The 19,205-nt window shown below is 39.1% G+C and overlaps 1 protein-coding gene across 1 annotated transcript in view; it reads right to left on the bottom strand.

The window, feature by feature from the left end:
• Rars2 (arginyl-tRNA synthetase 2, mitochondrial) overlaps positions 1-19,205 on the bottom strand; it is a 47,620-nt gene that overhangs the window by 18,309 nt on the left and 10,106 nt on the right. Inside the window, exons 4-8 of the mRNA XM_028780893.1 lie at positions 17,638-17,721; positions 12,538-12,635; positions 9,289-9,344; positions 7,767-7,850; positions 2,618-2,694 (exon numbers count right to left, since the gene is read on the bottom strand). Of these exons, the coding sequence (XP_028636726.1) occupies positions 2,618-2,694; positions 7,767-7,850; positions 9,289-9,344; positions 12,538-12,635; positions 17,638-17,721 (399 nt within the window). The remainder of the gene's footprint in view (positions 1-2,617; positions 2,695-7,766; positions 7,851-9,288; positions 9,345-12,537; positions 12,636-17,637; positions 17,722-19,205) is intronic.

Here is a 19,205-nt window from a genome sequence, read left to right as displayed (position 1 = left end):
CTCTCTCTCTCTCTCTCTCTCTCTCTCTCTCTCTCTCTCTCCACTCATCTAATGATTCTTCTACTAGGTTAATTGCATATATAGTTAAATATAATACTATGAAAGAAGTGAGATTCTCTACAAGCAGAAAGGGATCTACTGAGAGAAGCACCAGGAAAAAAGGACAAATACTATATGCTTTCTCGAATACAGAATGGAAGGGGTCATTTTGGAGACGAAAGGATATGTGAGGGAAGCAATCACAGAGTATAACGACAGGGTGAATATGAGTGAGGTACATGCCCCAAATGTCAATCAAATCCTTTATTTTACATTAACATTTTAATAAAATAAAACAATCTATTGATGTGAATGCTTCTAGAAAAAACTATTAGAAATATTTTCCTAAAAAAATATAAATCAAAATGAAACAAAAACTCTTACTACATTTTAAAGTATCTGGTAAGTGGTGATAACCAAATCACTATTTGTATATATACAAATATTTTATAAATGTACAAATATAGAAATATTACTAAGTATTTTACAAATTGCCTATAAATAACTGTAAAATTAGAATTGTCAACAGTTTGCAATTAGTTTCTTTTCCCATATACATATAATTCTGAAATATTTACAATTTAAATTTATAATTAATATAAATCCTTTATTTTAGAAAGTGTGAATTTTGGAGACAGCTTCTTTTTCTTTTTAGGCACATTTACATTCCAGAGAATAAAAAGGAAATTTTAAATTGTGGTTGTATGTAAGACAGCATAGCATAGTATACTGTTTTTGAGAATGAAACTACAACTTTATTTCTATCATCAGTATGTAAAAATTAGATTTTTATCTAGTAAAGAACAAACTAAGCATATCCAACTTCCTTAAGAGGGTACTAACCTTCCCCTTTTAAGAGTTCTGATGTTGGAATTGCCAAACACCGCATGACTTTTGTTTGAAAGTCCACTAAGAGCATTATTGCCACTCTTTATTATAAAGTGCACACAACTAAGGGAAGTGGAAACCCTTTCTTATTCCAATCCTTTAAAATATGTCTCTGCAACCATTAGTCACTTGGGCACAGTTAACTTCTTGGTATAGGGTTTTTTGGGTTTCTTTTTTTTACTTTGTTTTTTTTGTTTTTGTTTTTGATTTTTGAGACAGGGTTTATCTGTATGGCCCTGGCTGTCCTGGAACTGTTTTTTTTTTCTTTTTAATTGGATATTTTATTTACATTTCAGATGTTATCCCCTTACCCTATTTGTACCCACCCCCCCACCCCCTGCCCAGGAACCCCCATCCCATCCCCCCTCCTACTGCTTCTATGAAGATGTGCCCCACCTACCCCCCAACTCCCTCTTCCCCACCCTCGAATTCCCCCGTACTTGGGGTCCAGCCTTCATAGGACCAAGGATCTCCTCTCCCACCTATGTGGTTTTTAAGGCTTATTTACAGTATATGAGTACATTGTCCCTCTGATGGCTGTGAGTCACCATGTGGTTGCTGGGAATTGAACTCAAGACCTCTGAAAGAGCAGTCAGTGCTCTTAACCACTGAGCCATCTCTCCAGCCCCCGGTGTAGGATTTTTAATGTTACCCTCTGATCATTCTTAGGAGTGCTGAGGTGTCAAGTTGACAAATGCCACAAATGATCAGCATAAGGTTGGCACCATAGACCCATTCATCTATATTCTCGTGTCTTCTGTCTTTGAATGCACTTAATTTTTACCTCATTAGGAACTCACAGTTATAATGTAAACAAACAAACTCATTTGTTCAATGCTGTGTCATGCCTCAGGATGTTACTATTGTTCTTTTAAATAAATGACAAGAAAACATACACATCTGCTGCTTCTGAGATGGCCGTCAGAAAGCCTGTGAACTAACCTGAGCACACTGGGGAGCATCCTTGGCATGTAGTAATTATAAGTAAAGCAACTTTGCAGAGGATGCAGCACAGTGAGGTAATGAATAAGCAGATGGGCTCCGAGGGGCTAAGGAGACATCTCAGTTAGAAAAGTACTTGCCATGTCATGTGTCTCTTAGTTACTGCTGTTGGCTGTGATAAAATGTCCTGATACAAGCAGCTTAAGGAAGCTGTTGTGGTTCATGGCAACAGGAGCTAATCACATTGCTCAGTCACAAAGCAGAAAGCTTACAATTTGTGCTTAGAAAGAGTTCTCCTGCCAGGCAGTGGTGGTGCATACCTTTAATCTCAGCACTTGGGAGGCAGAGGCAGGTGGATTTCTGAGTTCAAGGACAGCCTGGTCTACAGAGTGAGTTCCAGGACAGCCAGGGCTACACAGAGAAACCCTGTCTCGAAAAACCAAAACAAACAAACAAACAAACAAACAAAACAAAACAGAAATGCACCTAGTAACCTTAGAATCTTCTATTCCCCAAACCTGAATTTGTTTACACATCTACCTCTCCTGAAACAACAGTATAAGTTTCCCTGCCCCTGACAACAATCAAACTTAGATACTTTATAATCAAGTATATCTAGAAATGAAGAACAGAAAAGCTTATCTACCCTAAGGTGGTTTAGGGTACATGTACAGTGAGGGAAAACTGTGTCCCCAAGTCATCCTTTAGTGGGAACATGCCTATTATGGTATATATCTAGCCAACTTACATCAAAGAGATGCTGTAAAGGATTGGCCTGGAGTTTCTCTTCATAGCCAAACAGCTGGAAACCAGTTCCCAGCAAACCTGTCAAGATAACGAATGAATAAAAATTACAAAATAATATAGTAGAGAACAGTCATGGTGAGAAACAGGTATAATTCTATAAAAAGATGAACCACTCAACTATATATCCTGAGAACTATTGCAAATATATATTATATATAAATATTTTATTTAATATATATTATATATATAAACATTTTATCTTTTATACAGATATAAACTTTGCAGAAGGCATATCTTATAAAATGACATATTAAAAACAAAACATTGAATCACATACTCCAAACGTTTATTGAACAGCTACTTTGTGAGGTACTAGACACTCAAAATTATACTGATATACTAAAAAGCACTGTTGAGAAGTGATTTTAAACTTTTTTAACCTTGTATTTATTAAAATAAAGGTAAGAATGGCTATGTGTTACATCTGTTTTGAAATAACTGAAAAATAATAAACAAAAGGCAAAAATCTAAAATGTGCAAACATGTCCCTATAAGCTCAGTCCCCAGCTGCTGGAGCTGTGGAATCTTTACCTTACAGAGGTAGTCTTGCAAGACGAAGTAGCTCTTGGGAAGGGATACAGGCCTTGCAGTTCTCTAGCCTGGCTCTCCTTTCTATCTGTACTCTGCATCCTGATTGCAAAAACAGCACGGCCAGCTACTCCCCATTCCCGCTTCAGTGCCTTCCCCAACACCATGGACTATATGCCTTCTTAAATCAGAAGCCAAAATAAACATCTCTTTACTTAGGTTTCTTTTGTCAGATATGTGTGAAAAGGATTAATCCTACCAAAGGTAGTCGGCCCAAGGTTCACATTTCCCCTTTATGTTAATTAGCTAATTACATTGGATTGTGAAACTGAACCCCCACCAATGGGATAAGACACACAGTAAGGGGTAAAAGAGGCCATTTTGGCAATGTGTTCACTAGTCTAGTTTGGGTTCTGGTGTACCATTTTTACAAAAATATTGTCTTGCTAGGTAGCTTTTGTTTTAGATGTGTGCTTTGTTGGGTGAAACCAAGATTATTCTTTGTTTCTAACAAGGTGTTTGGGTCTAATAAAAGAAAACTAATACAACTAGACAGGTATAGTTTATCAGTCAGTGATGTTCAGGCATACTATTAGTTTGAACTTTCAAAAATTACTAAATGAGGATTTAAACTTTGGAGGATTGTAAATATTTATATTCTTAATAAACACAGCTAAAAGATGACCATAATAGTCTAAAAGGATAAATACAGCTGGGTGGTGGTGGTGGTGCACACCTATAATCCCAGCACTTGGGAGGCAGAGGCAGGCAGATTTCTGAATTTGAGGCCAGCTAAAATATGAGTCTGATACATGTTGAAAAGCTAGTTCTGTGAACAGCAATCATGTGCCAACTCTCAAATGGGAGAGCTGAAAGAATGTTAATCCTACAATAATGGCTGTACTGGGAAGCTGGCAGATCATTACTTACAGAATTCCTTTCTAGAAAAATACTACTGAAAACCCTGTAGTCAGAATCTGGTGACTGCTTGTCACACACTGCTGTTGCTGTGACATGTTTAGACCAGTCAAAGGAATAAACAGTGGATGCTATCTAGGAAGTCTTGATGCACCCAGAGTTTAAACCTTTGACTACCAGCTGCTGTAGACTGACAGCAGTCAGTGGATTTCTGAAACAGAGAACATGTCGGTGTCTTCTATAGTGAGCAGACTATGAACAGGTTTAAACTCTATTTATAAGGTTTGGAAACATTTCTTTTCTTTTTCTTTTTTTTTTTTTTTGGTTTTTCGAGACAGGGCTTCTCTTTATAGCCTGGGCTGTCCTAGAACTCACTCTGTAGACCAGGCTGGCCTCGAACTCAGAAATCCGCCTGCTTCTGCCTCCCAAGTGCTGGGATTAAAGTCGTGCACCACCCCCCGGCACATTTTTTTTTTTTTCAAATGGTTTACATTTTTTTTTAAATTGGATATTTTATTTACATTTCAGATGTTATCCCCTTACTCCATCCCCCCCGCTCAGTAACCCTCTATCCTAGCCCCCCTCCTCCTGCTTTTATGAGGATGTGCCCTCCCACCCCCCAACTCCTACCTCCCCACCCTCGATTTCCCCCACACTGGGTGACCAACCTTCATGGGACCAAGGATCTCCTCTTCCACCAATGCCTGACAAGGCCATCCTCCCCTACATATACAGCTGAGCTCCCAGGCTGGTGGTTTAGACCCTGGGAGCTCTGGTTGGTTGGTATTATTGTTCTCCCCGTGGGGCCACAAACCCTTTCAGCTTCTTCAGTCTTCTCTCTCACTCCTCCATTGGGAACCCCATGATCAGCTCAATGGTTAGCTGTGAACATCCACCTCTGAATATGTCAAGTTCTGGCAGACCTCTCAGGAGACAGCTATATCAGGCTCCTGTCAACATGCACTTCCTGGCATCCACATCAGCATCTACCTTTGGTAACTGCACAAGGGATGGATACCCAGGTGAAACAGTCTCCAGTCGGCCCCTCCTTCAGTTTCTGTCCCACACTTTGTCTCCATATTTGCTCCCTTGAGTATTTTGTTAATCCTTCTAAGAAGGACTGAAGCACCTACACTTGGTCTTTCTTCTTCATGAGCTTCATGTGGTCTGTGAGTTGCATCTTGGGTATTTCAAGCTTTTGGGCTAATATCTAACTATCAGTGAATGAATACCATGTGTGTTCTTTTGTGATTGGCTTACCTCATTCAGGATGATATTTTCTAGTACCATCCATTTACCTAAGGATTTCTCGAATTCATTGTTTTTAATATCTGAGTAATACTCCATTGTGTAAATATACCACATTTTTTGTATCCGTTCCTCAGTTGAAGGACATCTGGGTTCTTTCCAGCTTCTAGCTATTATAAATAAGGCTGCTATGAACATAGTGGAGCATATGTCCTTATTATATGTTAGAGCATCTTCTGGGTATATGCCCAGGAGTGGTATAGCTGGGACCTCAGTTAATGCTATGTCCAATTTTCTGAGGAGCCGCCAGACTGATTTCCAAAGTGGTTGTACCATCTTGCAATCCCACCAACAATGGAGGAGTGTTCCTCTTTCTCCACATCCTCACCAGCATCTGCTATCACCTGAGTTTTTGATCTTAGCCATTCTGAATGGTGTGAGGTAGATTCTCAGGGTTGTTTTGATTTGCATTTCCCTGATGACTAAGGATGCTGAACATTTCTTTAGGTACTTTTCGGCCATTCAAGTTTCCTCAGTTGAGTCTTCTTTGTTTAGCTCTGTACCCCATTTTTAATAGGGGTATTTGGTTTTCTGGAGTCTAATTTCTTGAGTTCTTTGTATATATTGGACATTAGCCCTCTATCGGATGTGGGATTGATAAAGATCTTTTCCCAATCTGTTGGTTGCTGTTTTGTCCTATTGACAGTGTCCTTTGCCTTACAGAAACTTTGCAATTTTATAAAGTCCCATTTGCCAATTCTTGATCTTAGAGCATAAGCCATTGGTGTTCTGTTCAGGAACTTTTCCCCTGTGCCCAAGTATTCGAGGTTCTTCCCCACCTTCTCTTCTATTAGTTTCAGTGTATCTGGCTTTATGTGGAGGTCCTTTATCCACTTGGACTTTAGCTTTGTACAAGGAGATAAGAATGGATCGATTTGCATTCTTCTACATGTTGTCTTCCAGTTTTTAATAACTGACATAATACTATTCATAAGGTCATGATAAATCTGTTATGAAAAAGCTTCTTTGCAAACTATATGCTTTTGGAGAAGGCTCACAATATCACTTAGCTTTGCTATTAGCACTGTAAGCAGAGTCATTCACCACTGAGTGGATACTAAAATAATTAAGGCATAGCCTATACCCTCAAGAAATTAATGTCTTGTGGGGGAAAAGAGCACACAGAGTGCTACAACAAAAACCCTAGCTGGGGAGTGTGCAGAGAATCTACGTATCACCTGTCAATAAAAAGCTCATGGCCAATGAGCTGAGGCAGAAAACAAGAGCTGGGACATCTGGCAGTGGATAGAGAGAGAAGCACAGGGACTTGCCCAGGAACATGGAGGAGGACAGAAGCATGGGAGCTGAGGTAACCAGCCACGTGACAGAATTAGGATAGCATAAGGGGATGACTAATAAACAAGCTAGTTGGAGAACAGCCAAAGTGTATAGCCAAGCTATCTGTAAACATAATTGGAGTCTCAGAGTCATTATTTTGGGAGCTTGGGGACAGGAGGATAAATCACACTTTTACAGAGAAGAGCTGCCTTTTAGGAATGTGGTGCTATGCAAAGACCACATCTCTCTGTCACAGAATATAGCAGTACAGCTCGATCTACAAACCAACACAAGATTGTATGCAGTGTGCAAGCAGTCCCTCACAACCATAACAACTCCACCTGCCTCGCCCTCCTCATACCTATGTGACTGGGTTCTATGAACCACAGTTTTTCTGAATAAACTGTGAGTGACCTTAGACATGATTTATGGCATGCAGCTCTTTGGGTCTCACCCTTTCCTTTTGTTTCCTTTGGACCTCCACCTACTCCAATGGAGAGTTCAAGAGAAGGCAAGAGCATCACACTTTGTTTGACCTCTGAGCTACTCACTCATATAGTAACAGATCCCAAGTCTTATAGGATGGTCTGGGTGTGGGTGTGGTGGGGTAGGGTGGTGGAGCTCATGAATTTAAAAATGGCAAGGTATGGCCAAGACTGGAATACATAGGTAGAGACATTTTTCTCTGTTTATTCATTTCTACGTTTAACCAATAAAGGTAAGCTTCTTTATTAAAGGCTTAATGTATGTGTTAAGTATACTAATTTATTAGGTAAATTAATTTATTAGGTAATTTATTAGGTAATTGGCTCTAAATTTGCCAATTAATTATATGGTGAGATTTATATAGCGTACGTAAGTTGATAGGCAGACACAGATTAGGGTCGTACATGTACTAGGTATACATGAGACCCCAGGTTCAATTCCCAGCATCACAGATATATTACATTGTTTAATCCAATAGGGATTGTCTACATTCCATACAGATGACCAAGTGACATAGTACTTGAAATAATTAAGCCATATAATAAAATGAAAAGCATGTCAAACATACTTACCAAACTGCATGCCCCAATCTCCAATGTAATTTATTCTTGTTACTTGATGTCCTAAAGCTTCTTTTAGATTTGCTATAAAATTTCCTAGTCATAAATAAAATATAATCTTATATTAGTTATCCATTTTTGGCTTTAAAGCTTTGTACTTCTCTATTATCAAGTTATGAGATTTTCTATCTTCTATTTCTAACTTCTATTTTGACTAAAATTTTTATATTTAATAAAACTCAGTCTTGCCAGGGCGGTGGTGGCGCATGCCTTTAATCCCAGCACTTGGGAGGCAGAGGAAGATGGATTTCTGAGTTCAAGGCCAGCCTGGTCTACAGAGTGAGTTCCAGGGCAGCCAGGGCTACACAGAGAAGCCCTGTCCCGAAAAAACACAAAAAACAAACAAACAAACAAACAAAACCCCAAAACAAAAAAAAAACTCAGTCTTTCCTATTAAAGCATTCATAATGTGTTTACTTGCATATGGATATGAAGTAAGGAATTACTTAAGAGAGATAGTATTCCGAAGGTTCCCATAATTTTCATGAGAAGAGAATTTTCAACAGCATCAATACTGGTACTCAGAAACACGTTAATTTCTATTCTTAGCTAACTCTGAAGACAAAACAACTGAATCTTAGTAATTAAGGCATATGGCATTTAGAGGGGCTAGAAAAGTGGCCTAGCAATGAAGATTATTTGCTGGTCTTCCAGAAGACCCAAGTTTGGTTCCAAGCTCCTGCATCAGGAAGCTCACAAATATCTGCAACTCTAACTCTAAGGCATCTGATGCTTTGCATTCATGTACACTTGTGTACACACACACACACACACACACACACACACACACACACACACACGATGAAGCTTTACAACTATGAAGTAGTTTTAGTATTCCTAATTTTAGTATTCCTAAAATATCTTATGGAAATTTTTAGTCTTGAAAATTACCATTAAGTGCTGAGAGTGAATTTATCTAATACAAAAAAAAATATGTGAACAAAAAAAAATCTGAAATATTTCTGCCAATCCCACAGAAATAATTTGTGACTAATTTTTATTTTTTGCCTCTTTCAGTTTTCCATAAGCATAACAGTTAAAAATTACAACACACACTGGGCAGTGGTGGCGCACGCCTTTAATCTCAGTACTTGGGAGGCAGAGGCAGGCAGATTTCTGGGTTTGAGGCCAGCCTGGTCTACAGAGTGAGTTCCAGGACAGCCAGCACTACACAAAGAAATCCTGTCTCGAAAAACAAAAACAAAACAAACAAACAACAACAACAACAAAAAATTACTACACACATACCATTGTTTCTGATTTCTGAGTCTTTTTCTGTTCAAATAAATTTTGTTTTTAACCTGTAAACCCATTTTCCAATTTAGTGCAACCTTTACTAAGCATTATGTTCACATAACTTTTCACTTGGGAGGGCCCTTTTCTTCCTTTTCATTTAAACGCTCGACCATTACACTGCATTCTATGCACGTCACCGAAGGCTTGCTTAGTCCTCCCTGTTGCAGGGACTACTTACCTATGATGGTGGAGCGCAAGTGTCCAACATGAAATTTTTTGGCAATATTAGGTGAACTGCAAAAATTGCAAGAATATTTTCTTATTTCAATAACTAAAGTTTTGAGAATGAGCTAATAATGTAAGATAACGTCTGTCCGTAGGCTGGCATAGCTAGGGAGCAGGGCTTTTGACTATTCAGTAACAGTGAGGATGAATTCGAATTTGAAAAGAACCACCTTATTACTGACCAACAGTTATTGATCCTGTGATCCATAATGTAGTCAGATATTCAGAAATGGCACACTTATGAAACAAATCATTTTAAGATCGAGAAGATAAACATGCTAGAGAGAAACTCTATGTCTTATAGTATCAAACATTAAGCTAATGTTTAATTCTTCTTATAAAAATATACATGTTTGTTATATTAGCATGCAAAATACCAAATGGTATAAGTTTTATATAAGTTACTATTCTAAAATAAATTATGATGTTATCACTTTAATTTATATTCCTATTTTATATTTTATTTACCTATATGCCCAAGGTTTTTAAAAAATTCTTAGGCAGTGCCAGTAAGACAGCTCAGTAAAGGTCAGGCTTGCCTGCTGACAAGCCTGATCACCTGAGTCCCCACATGATGTGTCCTCTGACCTCCATGCATGACCTCCTGTATGTCGCAGCATACAGGTGCTCTCTCACACACATACAAACAAATAAATGTAAGTTAAAAAATTTCAACTTCTTGGGCAAAAAGAGGTTGGAGTAGAAGTTTCAGAAGGCTTGTTTAGGATCAAACACATAATGGATCTGCAGTGTTTCCAGCACTGCTTGCTGTCCTGCACTGCAGAACCTCACTGCAGCCTTGGTTCTGAACACACATGTGAGCTCTGCACCACACAGTATGCCCATCATGACACAGCATGTCCACCATGACGGTGACTGCTCCTTAGTGTGCTTGTTCTTCAATGTAAGGGGTTGTTTAAAGTCCACTTTCTCTTTGTCATACAAACAAGTCTCTAAACTCAGTTTTAAATGCTATGATTACATTGCACAGACTGAACAAAGACGCGTGCCTGACCTGTGGGCAGGGTGATCATCTCAGCAGTCAGCCTCAGTTTCAAACAGTTTTAAGTCTTCTAGCATCTGCCCTTAATAGAATCTAAGTACAGAGTACATGTGCAATTTGGAAAAGCCTTGTTCTTACTGTTCAATTTGTAACCATAACTAAATTTTAAAAACGTACCTAAGGAACAAAATGAGGGAGCAAACACAAGACACTTCCCTAGCTTTTTAAAAATGTCAGAGAGGGCTCGTGAGATAGCTCAGTAGTAAAGCTGCTTGCCCACGAAGCATGTGGCCCTGAATTTGATCTCCAGAACCCGTGTTCAAAGGCTAGGCTTGGCTACTGCTGCTGTAATATCAGTGCTGAAGAGGAAGAAAAAAGTGTATACTAGGTAGATAACTGACAGCCATGGTGGCCTAATCGGTGAGTTCTAGGCCAAGTGAGGGAAGCTATCTCAAAATCAAGGTGAATGTACTTGAGGACCACCACCTGAGGAAATGCCAAAAGTTGACATCTGGTCTTCATAGTACATGTGTACATTCATGTGCATCCATACTATCCTCAGAAATAAATGAAGAAGAAAAAGGGCTCTAGGGAGTCCTATCTTTCTAAGCGGGAAAGTAGTTCATTACGATTCCTCATCTTTTGGAAGATAAATACCTCTGGTAATTTTCTTGAACAACTAGTCAGCTACACTGTGAAGATATTAGTTATCAATGTTTTCTTTACATTTTTTATTATTTGATGACAGTTTAAGTATTAGATGGTTTTATTTATAATGTATTAGAGATTTATCTGAAGACTATGTAGAAACAAATTAAAAACTTGGGGGTGTGGTGGTATACATCTTTAATCCCAGCATTCAGGATTCAGAGACAGGCAGATTTCTGAATTTGGGGCCAGCCCGGTCTACAGAGTGAGTTCCAGGACAGCCAGAGATACACAGAGAAACTCTAAACTTTAGCTTGTTTTTTGAAAAACAAACAAACAAACAAACAAACAAAAAACCAAACCAAACCCCCAAAGGGCTACTGATTATAGATCGGACAAAGTATCCTTGTCACACAATGAGAGGAACCTACCTGTACTCCCAGAGCCCATGCAAAAGCGGGGTGTGGTATCGGATGTAATCCCAGTGCTCTTGTGGCAGACAGGAGGCAAGTAAGGGAAAATCCTTGAAAGCACACAGGCCAACTAGTGTGGCACACACAGAGGCAAACAAGAAACTCTGTTCTCAGACACGGTAGGCTAGGTATACACCCATGGGTGTTGTCCTCTGACCTCCATATGCACAATACCATAATTTATGAACCTGTATTATACATACACACACATATTCCTACCTCACATATACAATAAAACTAAAAATTAAAACAAAAAAATTCTTGAAGTTATTTTTCTGTTAATAAAAATTATCTAATTACAATTGCAAGGCTTTGTTCTTTAGTTATCCAATTATGTTAAAACTTTTTTTTTTTTGTTTTGGTTTTTTGTTTTTTTGAGACAGGGTTTCTCTGTGTAGCCCTGGCTGTCCTGGAACTCATTCTGTAGACCAGGCTGGCCTTGAACTCAGAAATCCACCTGCCTCTGCCTCCCAAGTGCTGGGATTAAAGGCATGTGTCACCACTGCCCGGCAAATCTCTTAATATAGTAGTAAACTATACTGTTCTGCTTTACAAATGAACTAAAGTGAAAAACTAGTTCCTAAAAACAAACCAACCAACCAACCATAGGAATTGGGCTGGCAAGATAGTAAAGTGGCTTGCCAAGCAAGCCTGGCAATCTGTGTTCAATTCTCAGCACGCAAATAAAAGCCAAGGGAGAGAACGGACTCCACAAAGTATTTCCCTGACACAGGTGCTGCAGCATGCACCTCACAAGTCTTTGTGTTCCAAGCCTAGCTCTGCATAAATGTGGTGTAGTGGTGCACGCCTATAAACCCAGCACTCAGGAGGTGCAAGCTCACAAGTTCAAGGTCATCACTGGCTACACCTCCAGTTCAAGGACAGCCTGGACCGCTGGAGATTCTGTCCAAAAAAAGGAAAAGGCAAAACCATAAAATTCATAAAATACTGATTTTTGTGATTTTTTTTTTATTCGTGGTTTAGTGACTGATCCATCAGTGAAAACTCAATCACCAAGGTATAATCTTATCTGTCCTATCATGGGGTTAATCAGCACATAAGATCAACAGTCACTTACCTGAATTCAACCACAATTCTCTTCTGGGTGAGATCTGAGAAAAGCTCACTTTTTAACCCATATTTAGAGCCATCTTCGGTTACTTGTTGCAACACTGCCTGAAAAAATAGGAGTGGGATTTAGTAATAATAAATCAATAAATAATCCTAGCCGGTATATACTAAAAACTAAAGGTTGTTAACTTGTTCATTCTAATTATGGAGCTTAGAATTGTGCAGAACTGTCAGCAGCAGCAGCAGCAGCAGCAGCAGCAGCAGCAGCAGTAGGTCTAGTACCAACATCACAGCATCACTGTTGCTTAGTCCTCTCAGAGCACTTACAACGTGAGATAGTGTGATGGGCTACTCTGGAACTGTAAATTTAGTCTACACAATAGTACAATAACCACTGATAGCTTCGTGAGGTTAGGCTAACTGCCAAAAGTTCCAGGGAAAGAGTAATACCAGAGCCAAAAGCAGGATCAAATCAGTTACTGACTGAAGACTGTGTTACAAAGACAGGGAGGAGGGTTTTATTTTATTTTTTTATTTATTTTATTTTATCTTTTTGGTTTTTCGAGACAGGTTATCTCTATGTAGTTCTGGCTGTCCTGGAACTCACTCTGTAGACCAGGCTGGCCTCGAACTCAGAAATCCGCCTGCCTCTGCCTCCCAAGTGCTGGGATTAAAGGCGTGCGCCACCACCGCCCGGCAGGAGGAGGGTTTTATATTATTAACTCATTTAATCCTCACAACAGCTTCAGAGGTGAGCACTATACTCATAAATGAGGAGAGAAGAGCTGAGGTTAGTTTTCCTAAGATCCTAATAGTTGATAGGAGCACTTTCCTCACATGAACAGATCTTCGTGTGTCAATCCCAGAACTGTGCTGGTGCACACCTGTAAACCTGGCCCCCAGGGTGTGAAAGGTCAGAAATTCAAAGTCATCACTGGCCTCACCTCTGGCTCAAGGCCAGCCTGGGATATGAGATAAGAACTCAAACAGCAAATCTTCTCCCAGTCAGGTGAATGTGCTAATCAGTTACTGCATGACTGCTATTGTTGCTTCTATGCTAACTCAAGACACCAAGTAGAGCTGGTAGACAAATAAGAGAATGAAGTTAAATGCCTGTTGACTGTACAAATGGAAGATAAAACCTGATGGGAACTTCCATAACAAGTTGTAAGTTAACTTTTATTTAGTAACACAGAACTACAGCATAGTTCAGAGTTCATTTTTGTATAGGTTACAATGCCTGGTTTTATGCAGATTTCTATTTGTTTTTAAGATTCTCTTAGATATGTGTAATTTTAATTTTTTTATTTGTATGAGTAGTACACATGTACACTAGAGGACCACATGGTTCCTGTTGCTTGGAGAGGCCAAAAGAGTAGGCAGGGTCCCTGGGAGATAATGCCACAGATGGTGCTAGGAATTGAATCTGGATCCTGTGAAAGAACAAGTACTTAGTGCCATCGCTCCAAACTACTGTTATAAAGTATTGTTTTTACTCTTGTTGAATCTGCATTGCCAACTTCATCTGGGGCCTTAAAAATGTAGTGTATGGCAAGAATTTTATTATCAAAAATTAGTTAATATAAGTCAAGAAATGCGGCAAGGCGAATGGTGCATGCTTGTAACTCCAGCCACTGAGAAGGCCAAGACAGGACAAACCTGAGTTCTCGGCTAGGCTACACAGTAAGGCCCTGACTCTCTGTTCTGTTTTTACCCCATGAGTCTAATCAATGCTGCCTGTGCACTCTCTGGTGTGTGGTCATCCAGGGAAGCGCTGAGCGCCACACCTTTGAAGAAAACTTTCTCTTTTATAGAAGCTATCAATTACAAATGAACATTATTTAACTTCAAAACGTCTAGGATGTACTATTGGTCCATCATGTTCCAATAGATAAGAGCACTAGAACCCAATATATTTATCAATATGCAAGTTAAAATGTAAGATGTACTCATGTAAATACTCAGAAATGAAGTCTTTGCACTTTCTGTTATTGGAGTTTAATGGATACTCCAATTGGCTGTTACTCTGTCTGTCATTGTCCTTCCTATGATGACTTAAGTCTTTTCACTTTTCTAACTCTATTGGTTGACTGCTCTCTGGCCTGTCAGCAGGACTCTAAAAAATTTGCCACTACCAACTTGCCTGGTCAATTTTTAGTAGTAAAATCACTATTTCTATGAGTACATAAAATAAATGCGGCTTGAATGTATTTACTACCTATAAGCAAAACTTATTTAGTGAAAACAGTTCCTCTTCCTCTTGGTAGAGTATGCAAAGTTGGATTTGCAAATTTAAAAAAATGTGATTTTATTCACGATGGATTTTTCATTTATACCTAAGAAAGTAAGGTTTTAACCAACCAGAGCTCCCAGGTCTAAACCACCAGCCTGGGACCACATAGGGAGGGACCCATGGTTTCAGCTGCATATGTAGGGGAGGATGGCCTTGTCGGGCAAAGGTGGGAGATGAGGTCCTTGATCTCCTGAAGGCTAGATGTTGAGTGTGGGGGAATTCAAGAGTGGGTGGGTGGGGGCACATCTTCATAGAAACAGGAGGAGGGGGGATGCGATAGGGGGTTCCTGGGTCGGGGGGAAATGGGGGAAGGGGATCACATCTGAAATGTAAATAAAATATCCAATAAAAATAAATAAATAAATAAATAAATGAATAAATACCTCTTATCCCGCAAAAAAACCAAATTAAATAAAAGAAAATAAGTTTTTGTCTGTATTTTTAAAAATGCAAATAGAACTTGATTTAAATCATCTAAGCATCAATAGATGCAGCTATTGGCAAGTGTTAACTGTGGTACCCAAATAAGAGAGAGTTCTTTACACCATTATGGATGTTCTACTTCATCTAGCCATGGAAATATTAGTAGTAACCAATACAACTGGACATCTCAAATTAGGCAAAATTCTACAGTTTCTTAATTGAAATAAAGTATAAAGTTCATGGGCATTGAAATTTTAAATTATTACATAAACATGTATTTTTCCTGGAAATATACACCTTATTTCTTTCAGCTAAAGTAGCTTTAAAGGTAAAATTCTACCCCTTTCCCCTCCAACATAAGGAAAAACAAAAGAAGGACAAGATAGCTGCCAAGGGCTAAAAGTATGAAAGGCACATTTGGCAAGATTCATTTCTATAAATCAGATAATAACTATAAAAGCATCACTTAAAAGTGAAAAATGATAAGCTTAGTGAATTGCCATGGGATGATTTCAGAAGAAGTCTGTGCTTGAGGCTGACTTGGGCCTTATGTTGAGATCCTGCTGGAAGTGTAGTAGGCCCTGGGAGATAAGTACACTAACAGGTTGTAGGTACCACTTTAACAAACTCAAAATAAATGTCCTCATCTGTGGGGTGGATTTTGACTAGCTGACAAACTTCAGAATGAAAGATGACTGAAAAAATAAAATCCCAATGATCTGGAAAAAAATATTAACTACTCAGAAGTTAAGTACCGAGGAGCAAAGGCATGAGATTAAAAGTAATCCTTGAGGGCCAGAGCAATGGCTCAGAGATTAAGAGTACTAATGCCCTCTTTGGTATGTCTGAAGACAGAGACAGTGTACATACATACATACATACATACATACATATATATATATATATGAATCTTTTTTTTTTTTGGTTTTTCGAGACAGGGTTTCTCTGTGTAGCCCTGGCTATCCTGGAACTCACTCTGTAGACCAGGCTGGCCTCAAACCCAGAAATTCGCCTGCCTCTGCCTCCCAAGTGCTGGGATTAAAGGCGTGCGCCACCACTGCCCGGCATATAAATCTAATAATCATCATTCTTGAAAGAGTCCACATTCAGAGATTCTCTGCAAGAGCCATTGCACCTGGCAGTCTACTCTGGAGGGATGACCACTTAGCCTTGAAAGCTACCATCTCTCGTGAATAAGCAGTGATTGTTATCAGAGATTTATGAGAAATTCTTCCTTGGGAATTTCAGAGCCTTTGCATGACCTTAGTCATAAGACATTCCTGGCAAACCTGGAATTCTTTTAATGGCTGTGTTTACTCAGGTAGTTGCTTAAGCCAACTCGTAGATCAGATAAGAGACTTTGGTGTGTAGGGGACTTCTGGGAAGCTGCTCGGTGGTCAGTCCAGCAGAGTCCAGCAGATCCCCCTGCTGCTTTTGCTAAGCCTACTACACCTTGCAGTGTCTCTTTCTCCAATTGTCCCTTGTAACTTAGAACACTGACAGAGAACTTTTGTCTTTATAATTATTTTTCAATTCAGGACTGCCATATTTACTAAGCCTCAACAACCTAACAGTGAGCTATATTTCTTTAAAATAAAATAGACCAAAGTATGCATTATAATGTTAAAACATTGAACAAAATGAACTTGACTTAAAGGTTTCATGTAATGATTTATCCAGGACCACCTGTTCTCTGATGTGTTGAGTGAGATTTAACTCCTTTGAGAGATTTTCTCCATTCTTCCAGGCCATCTTGATTTTGGCATCTCTGACATTTTAAATTCTCACTGAATTAACAATCTTTTTACTTTGATATTCACCGTTTTAGTAAAGGAAAAAGTGACTGCATGGTTTCTACAGTTGATGCCTTATGCTTCAATAAATCATACATTACCAGGGAATAGAAACTAATGTACTTCTCTTCACAAAGAGCCCATTCATAGATTCCTCTGGCATCTATGATGCATCAGCCACTCAATCAAAACATGGAGACAGAACAGTGGGAAAGACAGACGCCATAAACCCAGAAGTGAATTAGCGTTGAGAACACAGGTGGCAGTGGTAACGTAAGTGTGAAACAGCAAAAGCCATTGCTGTAAGGAGGAGCCTAGCAGAACTGAGACAGCCCAAAGGTCAGCAGGTGACTGTCAGGGGCTGGGGAAGTAACCACAGTACAGTGCTTGTTTATGCATATCAAAGGCTGTGGATTTGAACGCTGGCAGTTTGAAAAAAAAAAAAACCAAGAAAATAATATAAAACTTGAAGGTTGTAGTCCAGACTAAGGAATCAATCGTATGTGCATGAGTTTTGAGGAGGAGTAACAAGTTCCAGAGCTAAGATGTGGCTAACACATTGAGAAAGCACAAAGACTAGGCTATATACCATTCTTACCTTTGTTAATAATTCTCTGTTTATTTTGAAATTTAGAGTCCTTGGACCAGCACTGATGGCTGTCACTACCGTATCACACTTAAGCTGAAAAAGAATGAATCAGATAAAGCAGGTTACATTCTAGAACCGACCTAATGAGACACATAGTTCTAACAGCACAAAATTGGCTCACAAGACAGCAGGTGAATCAGTTCTCAGGCATTACAGATGGACCAGAGGCTTAGCCAGTGTTTTCTGTTCCACATCCTACGTACACAAACACATTTTCTTTTCTTTTTTCCTCACTACAATGCTGTTCAATTGCTCCCTCCCTTTTCCTGTTCATTTACCTCAAATTTCCACATCTATCATACAGCGAACACTTTATCTTTTTTACCTTTCATGGAAGCCATAAATAGGACATTGTGTCAGGACCTACTGTTAAAGGAATTGCACCAGCACATAGAATGAAGCCTGAAAGAGTCTGTTTGCGGGGCTGGAGAGCTGGCTCAGTGGTTAAGAGCACTGACTGCTCTTCCAGAGGTCCTGAGTTCAATTCCCAGCAACCACATGGTGGCTCCATCCATCTGTAATAAGATCTGATGCCCTCTTCTGGCTTGTCTGAAGACAGCCACAGTGTACTCACACACATAAAATAAATAAATCTTTAAAAAAAAAAAAGAGTCTGTTTGCCGTGCATGTGTTCATTCAAACCTTTAGATAGTTATGCAACTAGATGCCTGCTGTCACTGAAGAACAACCAATCTCTAGCTCTGAGAACTTAAAAGACACGGAGTGGTTAAATATCGTAATTAGATTAATTTTACTCCAGGTATACATCCTGACTTTAAGAAAACCAAAACCAAAAAAAAAAAAAAAAAAGACCCACCAAAAAGCAGGTGATCATATAATGAAACCACTAGTACTCTGTTGCCAAAGCTCCTGTAGCAGTCATTTTTTAAATACACATATTTTCTCAATAGTGATTTTCATGGTTTCAATTTTTTAAGAGTTCTTCAAGCAACATATAACCTTATTAATAAAAAATTAAAAACAAACAAAACCCTTTTCCAACATTCTTTATGTCAGGGTCTGAAGTAAACAATTTAGATTTGGTCATTCACTCAATCTATTCTACCTATGAGAAAGAACTTAGAAATACAGAAAGTTTACTAACTCATCTAACGACAACTTCTCTGCCATCCTTCCATATACATTATTTCTCCTCATATTTTTAGTGCTCTTTTCAGAAACTTGCAACCCACTGTTCTAATATATCAAGTTTGTTTTCCTAGACTCAAACCTTTATCCAGGGGGCTGAGGAGATGGCTCAGATCTTAAGAGCATTCACTGACTGGTCTTCCAGAGCACCCAGGTTCTATTGCTAGTACTCACAACTGTCTAACTCCAGCTGCAGGGGAGTAAGTAAATCTGTCTTTAAAAGCTTATACAGTTTTGCTGAGTGATGGTCATGCACACCTTTAATTCCAGCACTCGGGAGGCAGAGACAGGTGGATCTTTAAGTTCAAGGCTAGCCTGGTCTACAGAGCAACACTCAGGACTACACAGAGAAACCTTGTCTTGGAAAA

The sequence above is a fragment of the Grammomys surdaster genome, unplaced genomic scaffold (assembly GCF_004785775.1).
Source record: "Grammomys surdaster isolate TR1022 unplaced genomic scaffold, NIH_TR_1.0 97, whole genome shotgun sequence".
NCBI classification, from domain to species: domain Eukaryota; kingdom Metazoa; phylum Chordata; class Mammalia; order Rodentia; family Muridae; genus Grammomys; species Grammomys surdaster.
Note: the sequence above shows the minus strand (reverse complement) of the source record. Positions and strands in the feature narration are given on the sequence as shown.